Here is a 17,599-nt window from a genome sequence, read left to right as displayed (position 1 = left end):
AAACGTGTCGAAGGCTTTAGGAAGACTGTGCAATACTTCATAACAACAAATTCCCTCCGATGACCGTGAAGTCACAACTGTTTACATTACATTCGTGTTAGCAGTTACGAGCGAGCTCATGCGCGTGCGCAGTTGAGTCGTGTTTGAGAAGCAGATTCTCCCGCTTCTGGCTACAGGAATGTGGCTCTCCACTGTGCAAGCAGTCGCAGCAAGCAGCTAGATGGTACCGGGAAAAGGGGGCGCCAGATTCATATTGTCAAGGAAAAACTTGTTTCACAAAGCGCCTAGCATCCAGCGCACGTTGATCTATCGATCATTTATATGATTTTGAAACGCGTCCTTGTTGGTTTCTGAACACATTTTAAGTTCATTTCTGAATGAATCGTAAGTTGATTTTTGAATGCGTGCGTAGTGTACGTGATGTCTCTGTCGGGAGAATCCTAATCGCATCTAGAAAATAATCTTTCTGCAGACAAAAGGGGATGGGGCCGTACTAGCTGAGCGGAGTAAAGCCGAACGGATAAATGCCAGTCGCTGTCTGATTATGTGGTTGATTGGGTTTTCGAATGTTCAGCTTTCTTATAATTCGTAGCGAAATCCATAGATTCAGCCTACCAGAATGGAAATAAACGACTGCAGGAATAACAAGTGGGTAAGATTACGTATTATCTTCTCGTTGTATCCAAGAAAATGAAAGTTTGACAGTAACTTTCTGGCCAGATCGCTACACTAGTAAGGACCAGTTGTACAGTCCCCGGCTAGCAGCCGCTTAAGTTGTCATTCGGAAGTAACGCAGAAAACGTTTTGTACGAATTTGTAACAACGCCTAATGGCAGAACAATCGCGGGGTAACTAAACCGGTGATTCTGGCAGTGTTACTGAAGTTGATCGGCGAACAAATTTTGACAGTGGCAGGAATGTCCACAGAATTGGTGATGACAAGATTGTTAGAACGAGGAAGCAGAATAAACGGGGACATCACACAAATTATGGAAGGACGAGACTATTCCAAATTTATATAAGAATTTAGTAATACTACTTTCCGATCTCATGCTTGAGAAACTGGTGCGTATGAGTAAAATGTGAAAGTTTTTCCTAACATAAAGCTTTTTGCTTGTTGTAGGCCTAATAGGCATTTGATATTGGTACTTAGTGAATTATATTCTATCGTGTTTTAAAAATGACCATTTGTGTCAAAACAGTCTCGCTAAATTGGTACAATATTAGAAAGGCCTGTTTTGTTTTATTTAGCATCCAGCGACAAAATAGATGTAATAAGATCCAGAAACCACACCAGTCTTGGGTATTATTTGTATTAACAGCTTTTTCAGTATTAGGTAACGAAATTTCGATTTTTAATGCAGCAAAAAGTTTGACCAACTTTGGTGAGGTAATAGATTCTTGTGCAGAAAGCAAAAGCACGCCATTTAAAGCTGTAGCAAGATTAGAGAGAAAAAATGCCAGGAGATAAGTATTGAAATGTGTACTTTCTTGCTTGTCTCTTGTCTATATTGGTTTTATGTATCCTGTATTCTACTTTGTCACACAAAACAAGAAGTTATTAGCTATTAGGCAATAAAGAGTCCAAATTTTCTGAAGAATTCTTGTTCTCCTGGTTACAAATAATGTCATCCGCTATTAATGGTGAGTTTTTTAAAAAATAAAGAGGGGCAGGCTATCAAACTGGCTGACTGGGAGCAGGAGAGGCAGCACAGGACATTTCTATTTCCACAGTCCTGAATATAGTTTAATGTCATCGCTTACAAAATATACACGTTTCAATTCCACAGAGTGAAATACAGTGACGTGCGATAGAACGCTGTACGAATAGGCGTGGCACTGCACTTTGGCACACTTACGGCCAATTAACATGTCTAATATTTTCTCTAACACGTATGTTTTTGTTTCAAATTTTTCAGAATGATGTGTTTTACAAGATGCACATAGGGTAATTTTGAAAATTCGTTTTTTTTAGTATTGACCCGGTTCGCAAATATCGTAGATGCGAGGCTGATGCGCAGAGAAGTCTGAACTACAGTGGGCAGTCTCCACGTGACCCGTGTTAACGTTCAGTGGCTTTGCTGTTTCTCCTTCGTTTACTCTCGCGTCAAATGAAATCAAAACGGATATCTTTGGCCGGGAGGTATAAAGTGAATTAAAATACATTCACATAATCACCGAAGGCTGATATACATTATTAGTTTCAGATTTTATTTTGTTTCCACCTTTCTGACAGTCAAGCACCAATCGCCTTGCAGAACAATGAAGTTATTTTTGTCTGTTTGCTAAAGATATTTGGGTTTTATTGATCTTTTCCGCAGAGGCATCCAATGTATTTGAAACGAAATTTTTAATTCCACAGTACTGGCTAGTTTCAACTGTTCGCTGCATTTCAAGTGCAAGTTTTCATCTTCTAGCACGTACGGCATTATGCCATAATAATGAACCAAACATGAGATTATGCAGTACTGGTACTCCAAGAAAATTTACATCTGAATCTGGACACACGAATATGCGCTTTAAGTTGCAGTTTAAATGTGCACATTTTAGTATGGTTCACGAAATTCTGATCTCTTGGAGTACCCTGGGACGTCTTACTGCTTTTACAACGTAATGTAAGATCTTTTAATGTTATACGTGTACGTACATACTGGCTTCCTACGTAATGATAGCTGCTCAAGCGCGGGCGCCTTTTACCTGGCGCTCTCCGGCAGCTACTGGAACGAGCCTGTTTCCAGCAGGTCGTGGAAAAATATTGCGGATGCTGGTTTGAAAAGCGTTACTTTCAAAGTAAATATCCTTTAACGTAAATTGGACTATGCGCGAGGGTGTACCATGGAATTCTTAAATCACTGTGTGTTTGACTCCATTCAAAAATCAACTCTTTGATGACAAGCCATTTAGAAGAATTTCAAACCCTGGAGATCAGACATTTATGTCATCATTAAAAATTTTACTGCCACATTTGTGTGATGTATCGTAAAGTGTAACACGCGCAAAAAATCAACATTATATCGAAAGATTAGCTTCTCTTGCAGCTTATTAACCTTTGTGACCAATATTATATGTGGAAGCTTTGCTTTTCTTGTAGCAACACTATGTATATTAATGTAAGCCCTTAACTTGTGTGTTACCGCTGCTTAGCAGGGATGTTGCTATTGGCTGACTACATCACGCGCCCTATGCTCTGAATACTCGCTGTCTCGAGCTGGCGAGATCACGTGACATGAGCTGTGACTGGCTCACAAAAGCGCATCGCAATCTCGATTTCAGTGATTCGGAAAGTAACATGCGGTGTTTGGTGGAATTCCAATGTGTGCTGTCGTAATACGAAAATACGCAACGTACATGTTGCTGCACATCAAAGATATTTCCCAAACGTGTCTTTTTCCCTGAGTTTCGTTTTCTAAAGTGCCGGGAAATCCAAGCCCATGTCCAAAACCATAACCATTCAAAGGATTGATAATTTCTTGCACTTCCGACGGAAAATATACTGTCACTTAAGACGGAAAAAGTGTTTTCACGCGGGAAATCCGGGAAAAATCCGGCAATTTTTTTCCTTGTCCACGTATACATCCAGTATTAATCAAATTTGATACGTATGAAGTATCGTCTCTGTTGTGTGACTGGATTCTTGATTTCCTCGCAGAGATGTCACAGTTCATACTGACAGACGGCAAATCATCGAGTAGAATAGAAGTCATATACGGCGTTCCGCAAGGTACTGTCATAGGCCCTCTGCTGTTCCTGAATTACATAAAGGGTCTAGGTGATAATCTGAGCTGCCCCCTTAGATTGTTTGCAGATGATGCTGTAATTTACCGTCTAGTGAAATCATCAGACGATCAATTCCAATTACAATATGATCTAGAGAGAATTTCTGTATGATGCGGGAAGTGTCAGTTGGCACCAAACAAAGAAAAGTGCGAGGTCATCGACATGCGTACTAAGAGAAATCCGCTAAATTTTGGATATACGATAAATCGCACAAATCTAAGGGCTGTCAATTCGACTAAATACCTAGGGATTACAATTACGAGCAACTTAAATTGGAATGACCACATAGATAATGTTGTGGGAAAGGCGAAACAAAGACTGCGCTTTGTTGGCAGAAACTTGGAAGATGCGACAAACCTACCAAAGAGAGCCTACATTAGACTTGTACGTCCTCTGCTGGAATATTGCTGCGCGGTGTGGGATCCTTGCCAGGTACGATTGGCGGAGGACAGCGAAAAAGTGCAAAGAAGGGCAGTTCGTTTCGTGTTATCGCGCAATATGGGTGAGAGTGTCACTGATATGATACGCGAGTTGGTGTGGCAGTCAATGAAACAAAGGCGTTTTCTTTGCAGCGAGATCTGTTTACGAAATTTCAATTGCCAGCTTTCTCTTCCGATGGAAAATATTTTGTTGACATGCACCTATGTAGGGTGAAATAATCATCATAATAAAATAAGAGAAATCAGAGCTCCAATGGAAAGATTGAGGTGTTTCTTTCTCCCACGCGCCATTCGCCAGTGGAATGGTTGAGAAGTAGTATGAAAATGGTTCATTGAACCCTCTGCCAGGCACTTCAGTGTGAATTGCAGAGTAACCATGTAGATGTAGATGTTGATTCCCTCCTGTATAGAGATTCAAGTACTTCCTCCTTTGATTGACCAAGATATAGACTTCAGAATCCACTGAACATTTAAAACTCTCCTGCACCTCAGGCAGGCAACAGAAGCACACCCATTTCGACTGGCAGTCATGGAAGACACAGAGAATTAGTGCTGAAATTATATCAGGAGCAGGCAACAAACAGAAATTTTTCAATTTTCTTGCATACATATCATGCGAGTAATAGCGCGTAATTTGGCGCAGGAAGTACATACCTACAAGTAAAAAAATTTTAAAAACGCTCAATATAAGATGATACACACGTACATGTGCTACATGCACACCGAAAACATCATCGATAGTGTCGAATTGTATACTTAGTATCCAGGATAATAGTATTAATTATGCAGCACTTGGTGATATCAAAAATCAGTATACTCCGTAGAGAACGTGAAACAAAGCAGAAAAAAATTGAACGCCAGGATGAGATGCAAGACGTGAAAAGGTAGGAAGTGGGGAAATGTTTGGGATGCAAACACGCCGGCCGTGGTGGCCGTGCGGTTCTAGACACTTCAGCCCGGAACAGCGTGACTGCTACGGTCGCAGGTTCGAATCGTGCCTTGGGCATGGATGTGTGTGATGTCCTTACGGTAGTTAGGTATACTTAGTTGTAAGTTCTAGGCAACTGATGACCTCAGAAGTTAAGTCGCATAGTGCTCAGAGCCATTTTGTGATGCAGCGTCAAGGGTAACAGCAGCCATGTCTCAGAGCTGATAGTCCGTGCTGTTGGAAACGACGTCGAACTGTTCGTGCAGATGGTCGTTGTCTTGCAAACGTCCCCATCTGTTGACGCAAGGATCGAGACGTGGCTGCACGATCCGTTACGGCCATGTGGATAAGATGCCTGTGATCTCGACTGTTAGTGCTACGAGGCCGTTGGGATCCAGCACGTCGTTCTGTATCACCCTCTTGAACCCACCGATTCCACATTCCGGTAACACACATTGGATCTCGACCAACGCGAGTAGCAATGTCACGATACGATAAAACGCAATCGCGATAGGCTGCAATCCGACCTTTATCAAAGTTGAAAACGTGATGGTACGCATTTCTCCTCCTTATACGGGGCACCACAACGTTTCACCAGGCAATGCCAGTCAGCCGCTGTTTGTGTATGAGAAATCGGTTGGAAACTTTCCTCATGTCAGCACGTTGTAGGTGTCTCCACCGGCGCCAATCTTGTGTGAATGGTCTGAAAAGCTAATCATTTGGATGTCACAGCATCTTCTTCCTGTCGGTAAGATTTCGCGTCTGTAGCACTTCATCTTCGTGGTTTAGCAATTTTAATGGCCAGTAGTGTATTATTCAGACAACATACTGCATCACTAGAAATACGTCTTCTCCCAACGCCTACTAAAGACAGTCTCTCTAATTTAGATTTTGTCATAGTTTTCGGAAAATATTGAAGTTGCTTTTTTTAATTTGTACTGAGGCATAATTTTAGTTTCACTGTGTCAAGGAGTGTTATCGCTTTTTGAACTTTCATCAGATCCAGTGTTTAATTTTGACTACGTGAGGCAAGTATATGTGACACCCATGGCCCCGTGGGAGGGGCAGTTTGAATGGAATAAGACGATTTCAAATGAGAAGAAACAGGACACCAGTTGCGTTACACAATTTTTATCGAAACTAGTGTGCTCTTTCTTCACATCGACATTTTTGAAAAACAGACGTTGAAAATGAACAAAAATCTAAACGACAAGACTGGTCACTGCAGTGGACTCAGGGAACTGCTGACGTAATCGGCGCCCAGCGCTGCCAACAGAAACGGCAAACTTTCAGATTCGCCTCGCAGTTTTGCCGCTACAGCTGCAGGGTCGCTGGCGTTTGCTGAAATGAATAAACAGGGAAGTCGACGTGAAGTGTTGCGGACAAATCGGATACGTGACGATACCGGACGATGGACCCACGAGATACCTTTCAGTGTGGCACCTACATGCAGTTACCGTAGCTAGCACAGTGGTTGTCGAGAGGCGTGAACATCCGTCGTTTCCCTTTCAGTTCTTGCTCTGAGGGGGATAGCTTGTTGATGTACAGAGTATCGAATAATAAATCAATACTCCAACGTACAGCTCTGAAACCGGCAGCGTACTTCAAACGTGCAGCCCATATTTTTACACGCAGGCACGTTGATGATTTTGCGCTGATATATCCATACTTTCCTCGATACATGGGGAGCAGATAACGGCATTTTATTAAATTTAGATACATCGGATACTGTACATTTTAAAAATATCAAGTCATAAACAAGCTCTATCATTCCGCAATCGACGTCAGTTAAAACCCGTCGTGCGCCCATCAAGACGTCGGAAACCCTTTGCCAGGAGTCACCTCAGTACAGGTGACAGTGCCGCCAACACGCTGCCCTTTTATACCTTGCGTACGCAATACTGCTGCCATCTGTATGTGTAGATATCGCTATCCCATGACCTTCTGTCAGCTCAGCCTGTCTCTGCCTGGAAGCACCCGGGTGGTTGTACAACGCAAAAGACCTGCTGTCAGTTAGAAATTAGAAACTACTCGAAATTGTACGTAGATGGAGTAGATTTTAAATAAGCTAAACATTTATTCAAAATAACTGATGGCTTGTCATCCACAAACTAAATACTTTCCTTAGTGAAGTGTGTTTTTACATTTTAATTAACAATATAGTCAAATTGCACACCATCGACTGCTAGGCACATTTGGAATGGCTGTTTGAGCGAGAGAGATGACCTGGACGAGCTACATTGGGTGATACGTCGTTGTGTGGTCTGGCGCGCATCATCTGACATACCTGGGGTTCATGACAGACTCTATCTTTCAGTGCTCCCCGCAGAAGGAAATCGAGTTGAGTCAGATCAGGGTACCTGGCTGGCCTTTGTACTGCAGCAATCCGTCCGATCCAACAGCCGGGTAACTTTCCATTCATTGGTCGCTTTGGAGCAGGGGAGGGTCTGGGCAGCGGCAGTGTTCGATCCACATACACTGTCGCTTGTCCACGGAACTACCTCTAGAAGGACAGGCTGGATGTTAGTAAGAATATGTGCATACGTATTTCCATTTAATCACCCCGTGGAAGAAGTGAGGTCCCACAATGCAATTTCGTATCGTGCCAATCGATACATTCATAATAAGAGCCTGTTACTTCAGTTCTGATGATTTTCAGAATCGTCTGCCATGCACTGTAGCGCAGGAAGACAATATTTTAAGCCACGTTCGAAATCACGTCCTCAGGAGTTCCCTGTGGAGTGTCAGATGGTAAGGGTGGCATCAATGTAAATGCGAGGTGGGAGTGACTCTAGTCTGCTGACCCCTCATTCCTCGGCTGTACGTCTGCTGCCACTGTGCCAACTGACAGGCATCGCAGCCAGAGCGGCTTCCTCCAGTGCCCTGTCGGCTGCAGCCTTCGCCCTCGTCCTCTGTGTGACGTCGAAGCTGCCTCTTCGCACTGCTGACCTAATAATGCGTGCAAGGGTCCGGCGGGATGAACAACGGGAAGGACAGACATTCCAGTTTAGACAGAATTTCTTTAACATTCGCCATATAAAAGTAGCGGTCCAACTTCGCCTCATTAGTGTACACGTCTGCATGCAACGTAAATTGTACCAGAAATGACCTGCATATAGACGACACAGTTGCTTGGTAGTTCTGCAGTGCAGACAAGTAAACAGTGGAGGGGTCTGGTACAGTGGCGTAGCCTAGCCTGGCCGTGTTTTGTTTACAGCGGAGTACCGTGTGTCTGAAACCTCGTGAGCGAGCGAGCGAGCTAGAGAGTGCCCGCCCTGCCTACCCGGCCACGTCACGAGGTGCTTCTACGGGATGTTCCAAAACGGGGGGGGGGGGGGCACTCAGGCGAAAACGCTTGCTATTGGGCGGAGCGCCGTGACGTCACAGCGAGGACCCTGGCGCGGCACAGCACACGGCAAAAGCGCCGCAGCACAGACTCGGTGCCATGTTACTCGTTCATTTTACTTTTGCTTTCGTTCGATATGCATCTGTACAAGTCAAAACAAGGGGCATGACAGGTTTTGTACACATTAACAGTAAATAGATGATAAATAAGTTGAAAAATAACTCACTTGTTTGATGAAGAAGCAGATATGAATGTAGTTTGTTTCTACTGCCATTTATCAGACGACAATGCAATCCATAACTGCTTCCTCTTTGCGGCACATTTCTTCATTGCTTCCATCTGCTTCTTGATTGAGATGCCTAATCGTTATAAATATTCTCGTTTTTACATAAAGAGTAATAACTGCTTGTTTTGTAATAGACCACAGAGACTTTACGACATTTTTTTGTTTACACAGTCCATTTCCGTGAAAAGTAGCAAATTCTTCTTCAAACAGCAACACTGTTGTTTTCCCATGCTGGCGTTGGAGTGTAAAGACCACCACGAGATGTAATTGATATCCAGTCTGCAGCATGATCTCCTTCACTTTTTGCTGCTGGAAAGCCTAGTGATTTATCAATGTTGTGGCACTTAAATGCAATATAGCCCTCAATGTATTTTACCGCATCTGGAAGAACATTTGAGGTTACAGAGTCGTCCCCCATTGTTACTACATGTCACTAAATTTTCTTCCACATTCACAGTTTCTGGGATTTCTCGTAGCGGCGCTTCGTCAGCAACATACACACAGAGCTCACTGGTAATGAAACTTGGGGATGCAGGATCCGGGTCGACGTCACACTGGGAAGACTCCGTGTTTAATTCTTCAGTAACTGGCGTGTTCCCAGAGAGAGAGAGAGAGAGAGAGAGAGAGAGAGAGAGAGAGAGAGAGAGAGATATATCACTTGCATTACCTGTCAGTATAAGGAGACTTACCCTGTTCCTTACTTAAATAGCTGTAGGATTGTTAAAAAATATATCTAATTCTCGTGTTCTAGAGAAAAAGTTTTCCAGGCAATCTTGATTCAGTCTACAAGTTAATATATAGCTAACTTACACACTTTTCATACTTTCGAGAAGACCAAAGAGAGAGATTTTATTAAAATTGTAAAACCTTTTTGGAAAGGCAACATTCTTACTTTGTCACCAACACGCATTGCTGGACAGATATCTAAGAATCTGTTCAAAGTATTTTCTCAAATTGAGAGATTGATTCCAAACCCACTACGCAGGGATGATCATTCCTATTTTGTAACTCTAAGAGTTCAAGACATCAAAGACGTCGTTAACGAGTTCAATAAAATTACTTTCAACGTCTTTATGGAGAATATAATTCAAAGCCTGAGCTGTTTGTCATGAAAATAGTCGCGCTGCCGTCTGTACATTGTGCCTTGCTTGTCGAGTTACGCTTAAGTGCGCTTCAGTAATGTGGTGTGTCATCGTTAAGTCACTCTTCTGATGCTTTATAAGTTCCTGTATAGCTGCCTTAGATATTTTGGACCCATCGGGTAGCGTAACGCCTGTATCCAAGAAACGGTTCCGTAATAACTTTAACAGGTGTGGTACATCGAAGAAAACCCGTACATTCGTGGTGTCGTCTGCTTGATTTACGAAATAAGTTCTCTCTGTATCGACAGACAGTTCCTTCCAAACTTTTATATTTTTTCCGCCCATCTCACACGTCACAGCAACAACATCGATTCCTGATTCCTCAACTGCCTTAATGATGCTCTGAAGCAAATTGCTGATCATCACAGTGTCGAAGTCATAGTAAACTGGTTGTTTCCACTGCTTGCACAAGCCACGTATCGTGCAAACTTGTACATTGGAATGTGGTCCGACTACTACGTCTTCAGACGAATCGTAACATGTGCGGCCATCAACATTGATTCCGTGAAATGTCAGAACAGCTAGTCTCTCTCGAGTAGTAAAAGTGTGTGACTTGGCTTTCAATACACAGGATATCTTCAAGAATACCAAGTCTGCATTTAAATTCCTTTGTCCATTTCTGAAGGGTTGCCCTGCACGGCAAAGGAATTTTTCGCTTTCGCAAATAAGTGTATGCTTTAGGTGACAGAGCTCTTAAAGTTAATGCATGGGCTATGTCCTCTGAAATCCACTTTACCCTTTCATTTTCGTTTAGTAGACATCTTATTTGCGCCGGTGTAAAACACTTTGACAATACACTATTTACACTTTTGTGCAATTTTACTATTTCTTTCACGTCAGATGACTACTCTACCCGCTTCAGCGAAAGAACACGTTGGAGATCTTTCGTTTTACTTCGTAAGGCTGCATCACATTTTTTGGTGCCGCTTCTTTCTGTGCATTCAATCTCGGCCCTCAGTTCCTTAATTTCCAAATTCTTATTCACTAGTTCAGTGGGTGCATGAACGCAACTGTACATGTGCTTCGGTCGACTTTTTTTTTTTCGGTGACACAGTTTCTAAAGCCGTCAAAGCTCGCTTTTGCAAACTTCTTGCTCCACAGCGTTGTGCACGACTTCCGGATCCCTAAGGAATGAATTTAATTTTAATTTTATTATTGCTAAAATTATTTACTGAGAAGCCCTACTTTCCTAAAATTTTTGACCAAGTACTATGCAATTGCATTAATTTTTCACTAAAAATCTGATCAATTGATAAAAGCGATTAAATATCACCGGCATAAGCGGCTACAATAGCCTAGTTTGATAAAATGTAAAAATACAATGTAATAGGAAATACAGGTATACGAACCCTTAACCTCCAAGATGGGAGTCAGAAACCACACCACTACGCTGCGAAGTCAACTGGTCAGCATCAGCTATTGTTACAGAAGTAAATGTAAACAAATTACGTGAAATATGCTGATTTTGTCATTTGAACTATATACTAGCTTTAAAATAGTCAACATATCGAGAATACTTAAAAAAAACGGCTATTTCTAAGACAAATGTAGCTATTATATCCAGGAGGAAAAGCAAATACACTTGAGCAACATTATTTATTGCCTGTACAATATAGCGAGTCATTCACTCCCGTAAAGCAATATAGTAATGTGTCAAAAAGCATTCCATTTATGTGATTTCGTTTGTATTACGTTAATTTTTCAGTTGCAATTATTGAAGGTGTTACGTATGTGCAGACGTCTTACCCTTTCGTTTGCATCACCGCTTTCCACAATTTCTTGTCCACGCCAGTTCGGAATATTTATGCAGGGGATTGCTGCTGGTGATAACTTCTTCCTTGAAGGTAACCCTAGAAGCTCATTTCTCAAATCCCGTTCATAATCTTCTGGCCGATAGTGACCTGACCACACACGTGCAGTTTCCACATTCACTTTGTCCTTGCGTTTGCATCGAACCATCCATTCACGTCGCAAGTGCCCATCCTTGGGAAACACGTGATAAGTAACGTCCGTCGTCGTCCGAGCACTGTTAATGCAATGTTGCCACGGCACAGTTCCACCGAGCCTTGCTCGTGGCCGTCTCAAAGCTGAATGCTCGGCGCTGCAGCCTCCTCTCCGTGACGTCAAGGCGCGCGAGGGTGTCTGCGAGTTTTTTTACTCGCTTGGTGCCGGAATGGCCGGCCTGCTTTTCCTATACGCCTCGGTTCCGAAATGCCGTGCCGGCGATTCCGCGGCGCGCGCCTTAAATCGGTGGCGACGCACTGTGCAGACCCATCCGGGCAGCGTTCATTTTTAGGTAAATGAGTTGGCACCACTGCGAGACAACAGTCGATAGCCATCTCCCGAAGCACAACATTGTGGAGTAAATTACATCAACACAGGAACAGAAATCAAAAGCCAGGGTTGCTACATCTATTACAAATATACGTCAGAATCGAATGCCTGCTCATCTGAATGCATCTTCGTCTACAATTTCCTCCAAAATGGATGGATATATTCCGAAGCGATTATAAACAAAATGTGGTGTAATTATACTGGAAAATTGAAGACTTGTTCTTCCATTGTGTTTCCTCTAAGAGGTAAAAGTTCCCCTTCATAGCGTGGATTGAAACGCAATCATTCTTGTTATACGGGAAACTCGTCATTTCACGCGTTTTATTACTCAGATTCCTACTTCCTTTTTGTCATTGTGTGTACAACGTTATGCGTATCGGTTACTTAGTGTGTTGTCAGGTGTTAGAAAGGATACTGGTATTTTAAGAGTATCAGCGACTATTTGTTTACTGTAAAAACGGATTACCGCATTTGTATTAAAATTTGCTATGAGAACGGATTAAAATGCATCTTGGTTTTAGAAATATTATATACTGCTTTTGGTGAGTATACTACGAGTGAAATAGGTGTTTACGACTGGTATAAACCTTTAGAAGAAGATGAGGATGACGAGAAGTTCATAATAGAAGACGAACTGAGAGTTAAACCACACGATGCGTAAACTAAAACTCAATCGTCTCGGTGACAGATGGCCGAGACCAGTGAAATGTGAATGTTACGTGTCTGACAGTAATCTTCGGTTTTAACAGTACAGTGCACCACGACTCCTTGTCCCAAGTAGGCAGATCTTCTCACCAGCTCAACCCCGATGGCTTGAAGCAACGCGGAAAGGTGTCCCGCTTTGTGGCGGAACAGTTCATTGCTTCTGCACTGCGATAACGCACCTGCTCACACTTCGTTGCGTGCTTGTGCATGTTTGGCTAGAAACAATACTGTAGTGATGTCCTTGGCCCCACGTTCGCTCCATGAGTGACATTTTGTTCCCAAAAATAAAGACAAACCTTAAAGAGCTGTCTTTTACATAAGAGATGAGATTCAAACTGCACCTCTGAGAGAACTAAACGCTACTGTAAGGATTGTTCCAGAATCGTTTTAAGCATTGGAAGAACCACTGGAATAAATGTATAATATGTAATGGGAAATATCTTGGTGAAGACGACATTGATGTAGACCAATAAATAAACCAAGTATTGGTTTCATCATTCACCGCTGTTGCTTCCACTATCATATTGTCCATTTTGGTGCCAATGTCACGACCCTGTCACCATCTTCTAACAGGAATGTCGTTGGTTCACCACCCAATGTCGTCGATAGAAAAGAGTTCTGTTAATTTCCTGACTTGTATCAAGTATTTGCATCGCCAGTCAGTAATGACTTCTCTCGAGAGAGACCTTTCCTTTCCTTAGAGGTCTGTTGCAAGTAAATCGCATTTCATGCAGTGTCTTACGCTAAACAGCTTTCTTGCAAGGAAAATAATTTTTTTGTTTTTACGGCAACAACTAATTTGTGTAATGTCAGCAGTAGTTTTTAGCCATACAAAAGTCCCTATGGTTGATCAAATTACCTTTTTTGAGAAGCTGCTTGCAATGATGGATTTATACTCCAAATTTCGTAGTGCACTTTCTTGGCAGTTCTGGCAAACTGCGTGGTTTATTTTCGGTCGCCTTTCTGATGCGTCCAATAGCGGCAAGGCTGACTTGTGTGTAAACTACAATCCTTTCTTTTTGAGACGGGCAACATTAGCCCCCAGTTCTTTCTGTGCCGACTCTTTAATACAATCCGTGATTGCAACAGAGGTGACTGAGCCATTTTTACCCCAAATATCGCAATTCTTTGCATTGGGCAGATTTTCCTGTGATGTGCTGCGCTTGTCGATCATCTCTGAATAACATATTCGTACATGTCCACAGAGCATTTCACACGGTGGATTACTGTCGACTGTTGAAGGAGATAGAAACGTGTGGAATAGGTTCCCATGTATGTGAGTGGACCTCAGCTCTTAAGTGACAGAACCCAGTATGTTGTCCTCAGTGGCGAGTGTTCGCCAGAGGCAGGAGTGCTCCAGAAAAGGGTGGTGGGACCGCTGTTACTGTCTGTATACATAAATGGTCTGGTGGACAGGTATCTGCAGCTATTTGCTGACTGTCCCCTAGTGTACAGTAAGATGTGGTCGTTGAGTGAGTGTAAGAGGACACAAGGCGAGTTGGACAAAATTTCTAGTTGGTGTGACGAATGGCAGCCATCTGTAAATGTAGAGAAACGTAAGTTGATGCAGGTGAGTAGGAAAAACAGACATGTAATGTTGAGGTACAGCAGTAGAGGTGTTCCGCTAGACACAGAGGCGTCGCTTAAATGTCTGAGCGAGAGTTCGCAAAGTGATACGAAATGGAACGAGGTTGAGAGGGCTGTGGTAGGGAAGGCAAGGGGGTCGACTTTAGTTTGTTGGGAGAATTTTAGGAAAGTGTGGTTGGCCTGTAGATGAGACTGCATGTAGGCCGCTGGTGCGACCTATTCTCGAGTACTGCTGGAGTGTTTGGTATCGGCAACAGGTAGAATTAAAGGACGACAGCTGTAGGACTGAGAGATGAGCTGCTAGATTTGCTACCGGTAGTTTCGAGTGACGCAGAGGTATTGCGCAGAAGCTTCAGGAACTCGAATCGGAATCACTGGAGGGGAGGCGACGTTCTTTTCGAGGACCTCTGTTGAGAAAATTTAGAGAACTGTTTTTTGACGCTGACTGCAGAACAATTCTAGTTGTGGCAATGTACACTTGAGACAAGGCGTGTGAAGATAGGGTGAGAGGCACTGTTGCTCGTACAGAGTCATACAGGCAGTCGTTTCTCCCTCGCTCTATTTGGGAGCGGAACGGAAAAAGCAGATGACTCCAGTCAGTCCGCCGCTCGTGGTCTCGCGGTAGCGTTCTCGCTTCCCGAACACGGGGTCCCGGGTTCGATTCCCGGCGGGGTCAGGGATTTTCGCCTGCCTCGAGATGACTGGGTGTTTGTGTTCTCCTCATCATTTCATCATCATCCAGGAAAGTGGCGAAATTGGACTGAGCAAAGGTTGGGAAATTGTACGGGCGCTGATAACCACGCAGTTGAGCGCCCCACAAACCAAACATCATCATCATCATCATCACATCATCATCATCAGACTGCAGTCAGTTAAGAACTTTTTATATGTACCAGTTACTACTATTGTTTCATACGGTTGCTGCTCCACCTACATTGATTATTTTGTATTAAATGCACCAGTTTTATTACCTCTGTAGTTTCTAGTTAGTATTTCACTTGCCTTTGGAGCTTCTTACTGGCTCTCTCGCTTGTGATTAGCCTTTAACTTGCATCAGCTGTGGGGAGAGGTTCCCGCGACATTGGTTAAAGTTCAGCAATGCCAGATCTGTACAAGTATTTTGATATTTGTAGGTGAACATGCGATAATGAATCAACACTGTCTCTTTGTATTTCTTACACACACCTGATTTCTTTGTGGCATGATCTAATTTATGCATAGCATTAGATACAGGAAATGCAGTACTTTTTTGAGACTGGTCTAAAGTTACGGCTTAAGTGTTTGTACTACTACTGAAAGAGAAATTTTACTCGGAAGCAGCGTAGGTGGTGTACACTTTAAGTTTACTTAGACCTTTTTAAGTATAAATGTAAAGTTTTACGCCTTCTGTAGTGGTGTGTAACTTATTTTGTGTCCAGAATTTTCAGAAAATGCAAAAAGTTGCAGAAAGTTAACATGACCGAGTATAGTAGTTGTGCAGGATGCCGCCTGCCACAGACCATATGGTGGCTTGCAAAGTGTGTAAGTAGATGGAAATGAATGTTCCAGTGGATGTATCTCTTGTTGCATGCATGATTATATGAGCACATGTGACGATTATTATGCAGCGGGTAGTGTGTGTGTGTGTGTGTGTGTGTGTGTGTGTGTGTGTGTGTGTGTGTGTGTGTGTGTGTGTGTCAGGGAGAGCCGACCTGGTGCCCTTGTTGTATTTGAAATATGTCGACCGACTTATTGTGTACGAAGCAGTGACTTTTATATTTTTTGTCGGTACGTCAGGAAATTTCCATGTTAGTGGTCTGAATCACTTAGCTGTCTGGTGAGGAAATTGTATTTCAGTACTTGCAGATGCATTGAGTTTCTAGTCTTTTCTTGCTAAGTGACTGAAGGAATTGGTACCCAGAGAAGGTAGTTTTGGGGTGTGTTTGAATGTAGATGAAGGATTGGGTAGCAACTGCATGCCGAGGTGAAAGGAGGCGGATATGTGGAGTGAATTATGAGGAAATGTGCCAAATGAATTTGTTAAGAGATGGAGTGGACCTATTTTTAATGGGAGATGGCTGAAGTTTTTGATTATGGGCTAGTGCTGTGGATCTGTCTGTAATACGCTGGTTAACCCGTATCGCAGAAGCGAGATTTCTAGATTTGTGACTTGTCGCTCGGAAGAAGTGTATTCCGAATTGTTGGCAGTTTTGCGGCTGTGACAGTTTCTTTCATTTGGTGTGTGTGTGGCTCGATAGTAGAGAGTAAGTGTGTCGATGTTTTGTGCAGGAGCCTTTCTGAGGAGGAGCGAGGCAGGAGGCTGAGAGAGGCGGCTGAGGAGGGGTCGGTGGAGGAGGTGCGGGCGTTGCTCGCGGCTGGGGCGGACGTGGCGGCGAGGGGCGGGTACGGGCGGACCGCCCTGCACTGGGCTGCACGGAGAGGCGACGCGGCTGTGGTGCGGCTGCTGCTCTCTGCGGCGTCCGACCCCAACGCCAGGGATCTGGGGGGGTGGACGCCGCTGCACTTGGCGGCACAGTATGGCCACGCAGAAGCGGCGGCTGCGTTGCTGCAGGCCGGAGCCGACAGGGGGGTGAGGAGTAATAGTGGGAACACCCCCCTGGACTACGCCAGGCGGCGACACCATCAGCAGCTCGTCGAGATGCTAACAGGGCGTTAATACGTGCCACTAGAGAAAATAACATGTACTTCATTCTACATAACATTAAAATAAAAAATTGAAAAATGAACGCTTTCTCTATTCATTTCTACCTTTTGCAGTCCACACAATTACTCCAGTAACACCACAACTACTGCAACAACAGGAGATAACCAACGTGACAAACCTTCCTTCTCAGAATTCACTCTGTAAATCATTTCACAAGCAATTTCTGCAAAAAGCTCAGCAACAATTGACAAACACTCAATGATTAATAAACTCCACTTCTCTCTCCCTCTCTGCCTTGAGTTTCTCGTCCCACATAGAATATTCAAACAGCTTACAAGAATACAGCCGACGTCTCTCACAACCGCCTGTATTTCGAAACGTAAACACCCAATCTCTTCCAAGAGACAAAT

The 17,599-nt window shown here is 43.3% G+C and overlaps 1 protein-coding gene across 1 annotated transcript in view; it reads left to right on the top strand.

Annotated features, from left to right (window-relative positions):
- The window catches only part of LOC126108441 (salivary glue protein Sgs-3-like), a 593,649-nt gene extending 576,410 nt beyond the window's left edge, over positions 1-17,239 (top strand). Inside the window, exon 7 of the mRNA XM_049913655.1 lies at positions 16,814-17,239. Within this exon, the coding sequence (XP_049769612.1) occupies positions 16,814-17,201 (388 nt within the window). The 3' untranslated portion in view covers positions 17,202-17,239. The remainder of the gene's footprint in view (positions 1-16,813) is intronic.
- The last annotated feature ends 360 nt before the right edge of the window (positions 17,240-17,599 follow it).

Source organism: Schistocerca cancellata, chromosome 11 (assembly GCF_023864275.1).
Source record: "Schistocerca cancellata isolate TAMUIC-IGC-003103 chromosome 11, iqSchCanc2.1, whole genome shotgun sequence".
In the NCBI taxonomy this organism is placed as follows: Eukaryota; Metazoa; Arthropoda; class Insecta; order Orthoptera; family Acrididae; genus Schistocerca; species Schistocerca cancellata.
The sequence above is the reverse complement of the archived record's forward strand: the minus strand, read 5'-3'. Positions and strand labels throughout refer to the sequence as shown.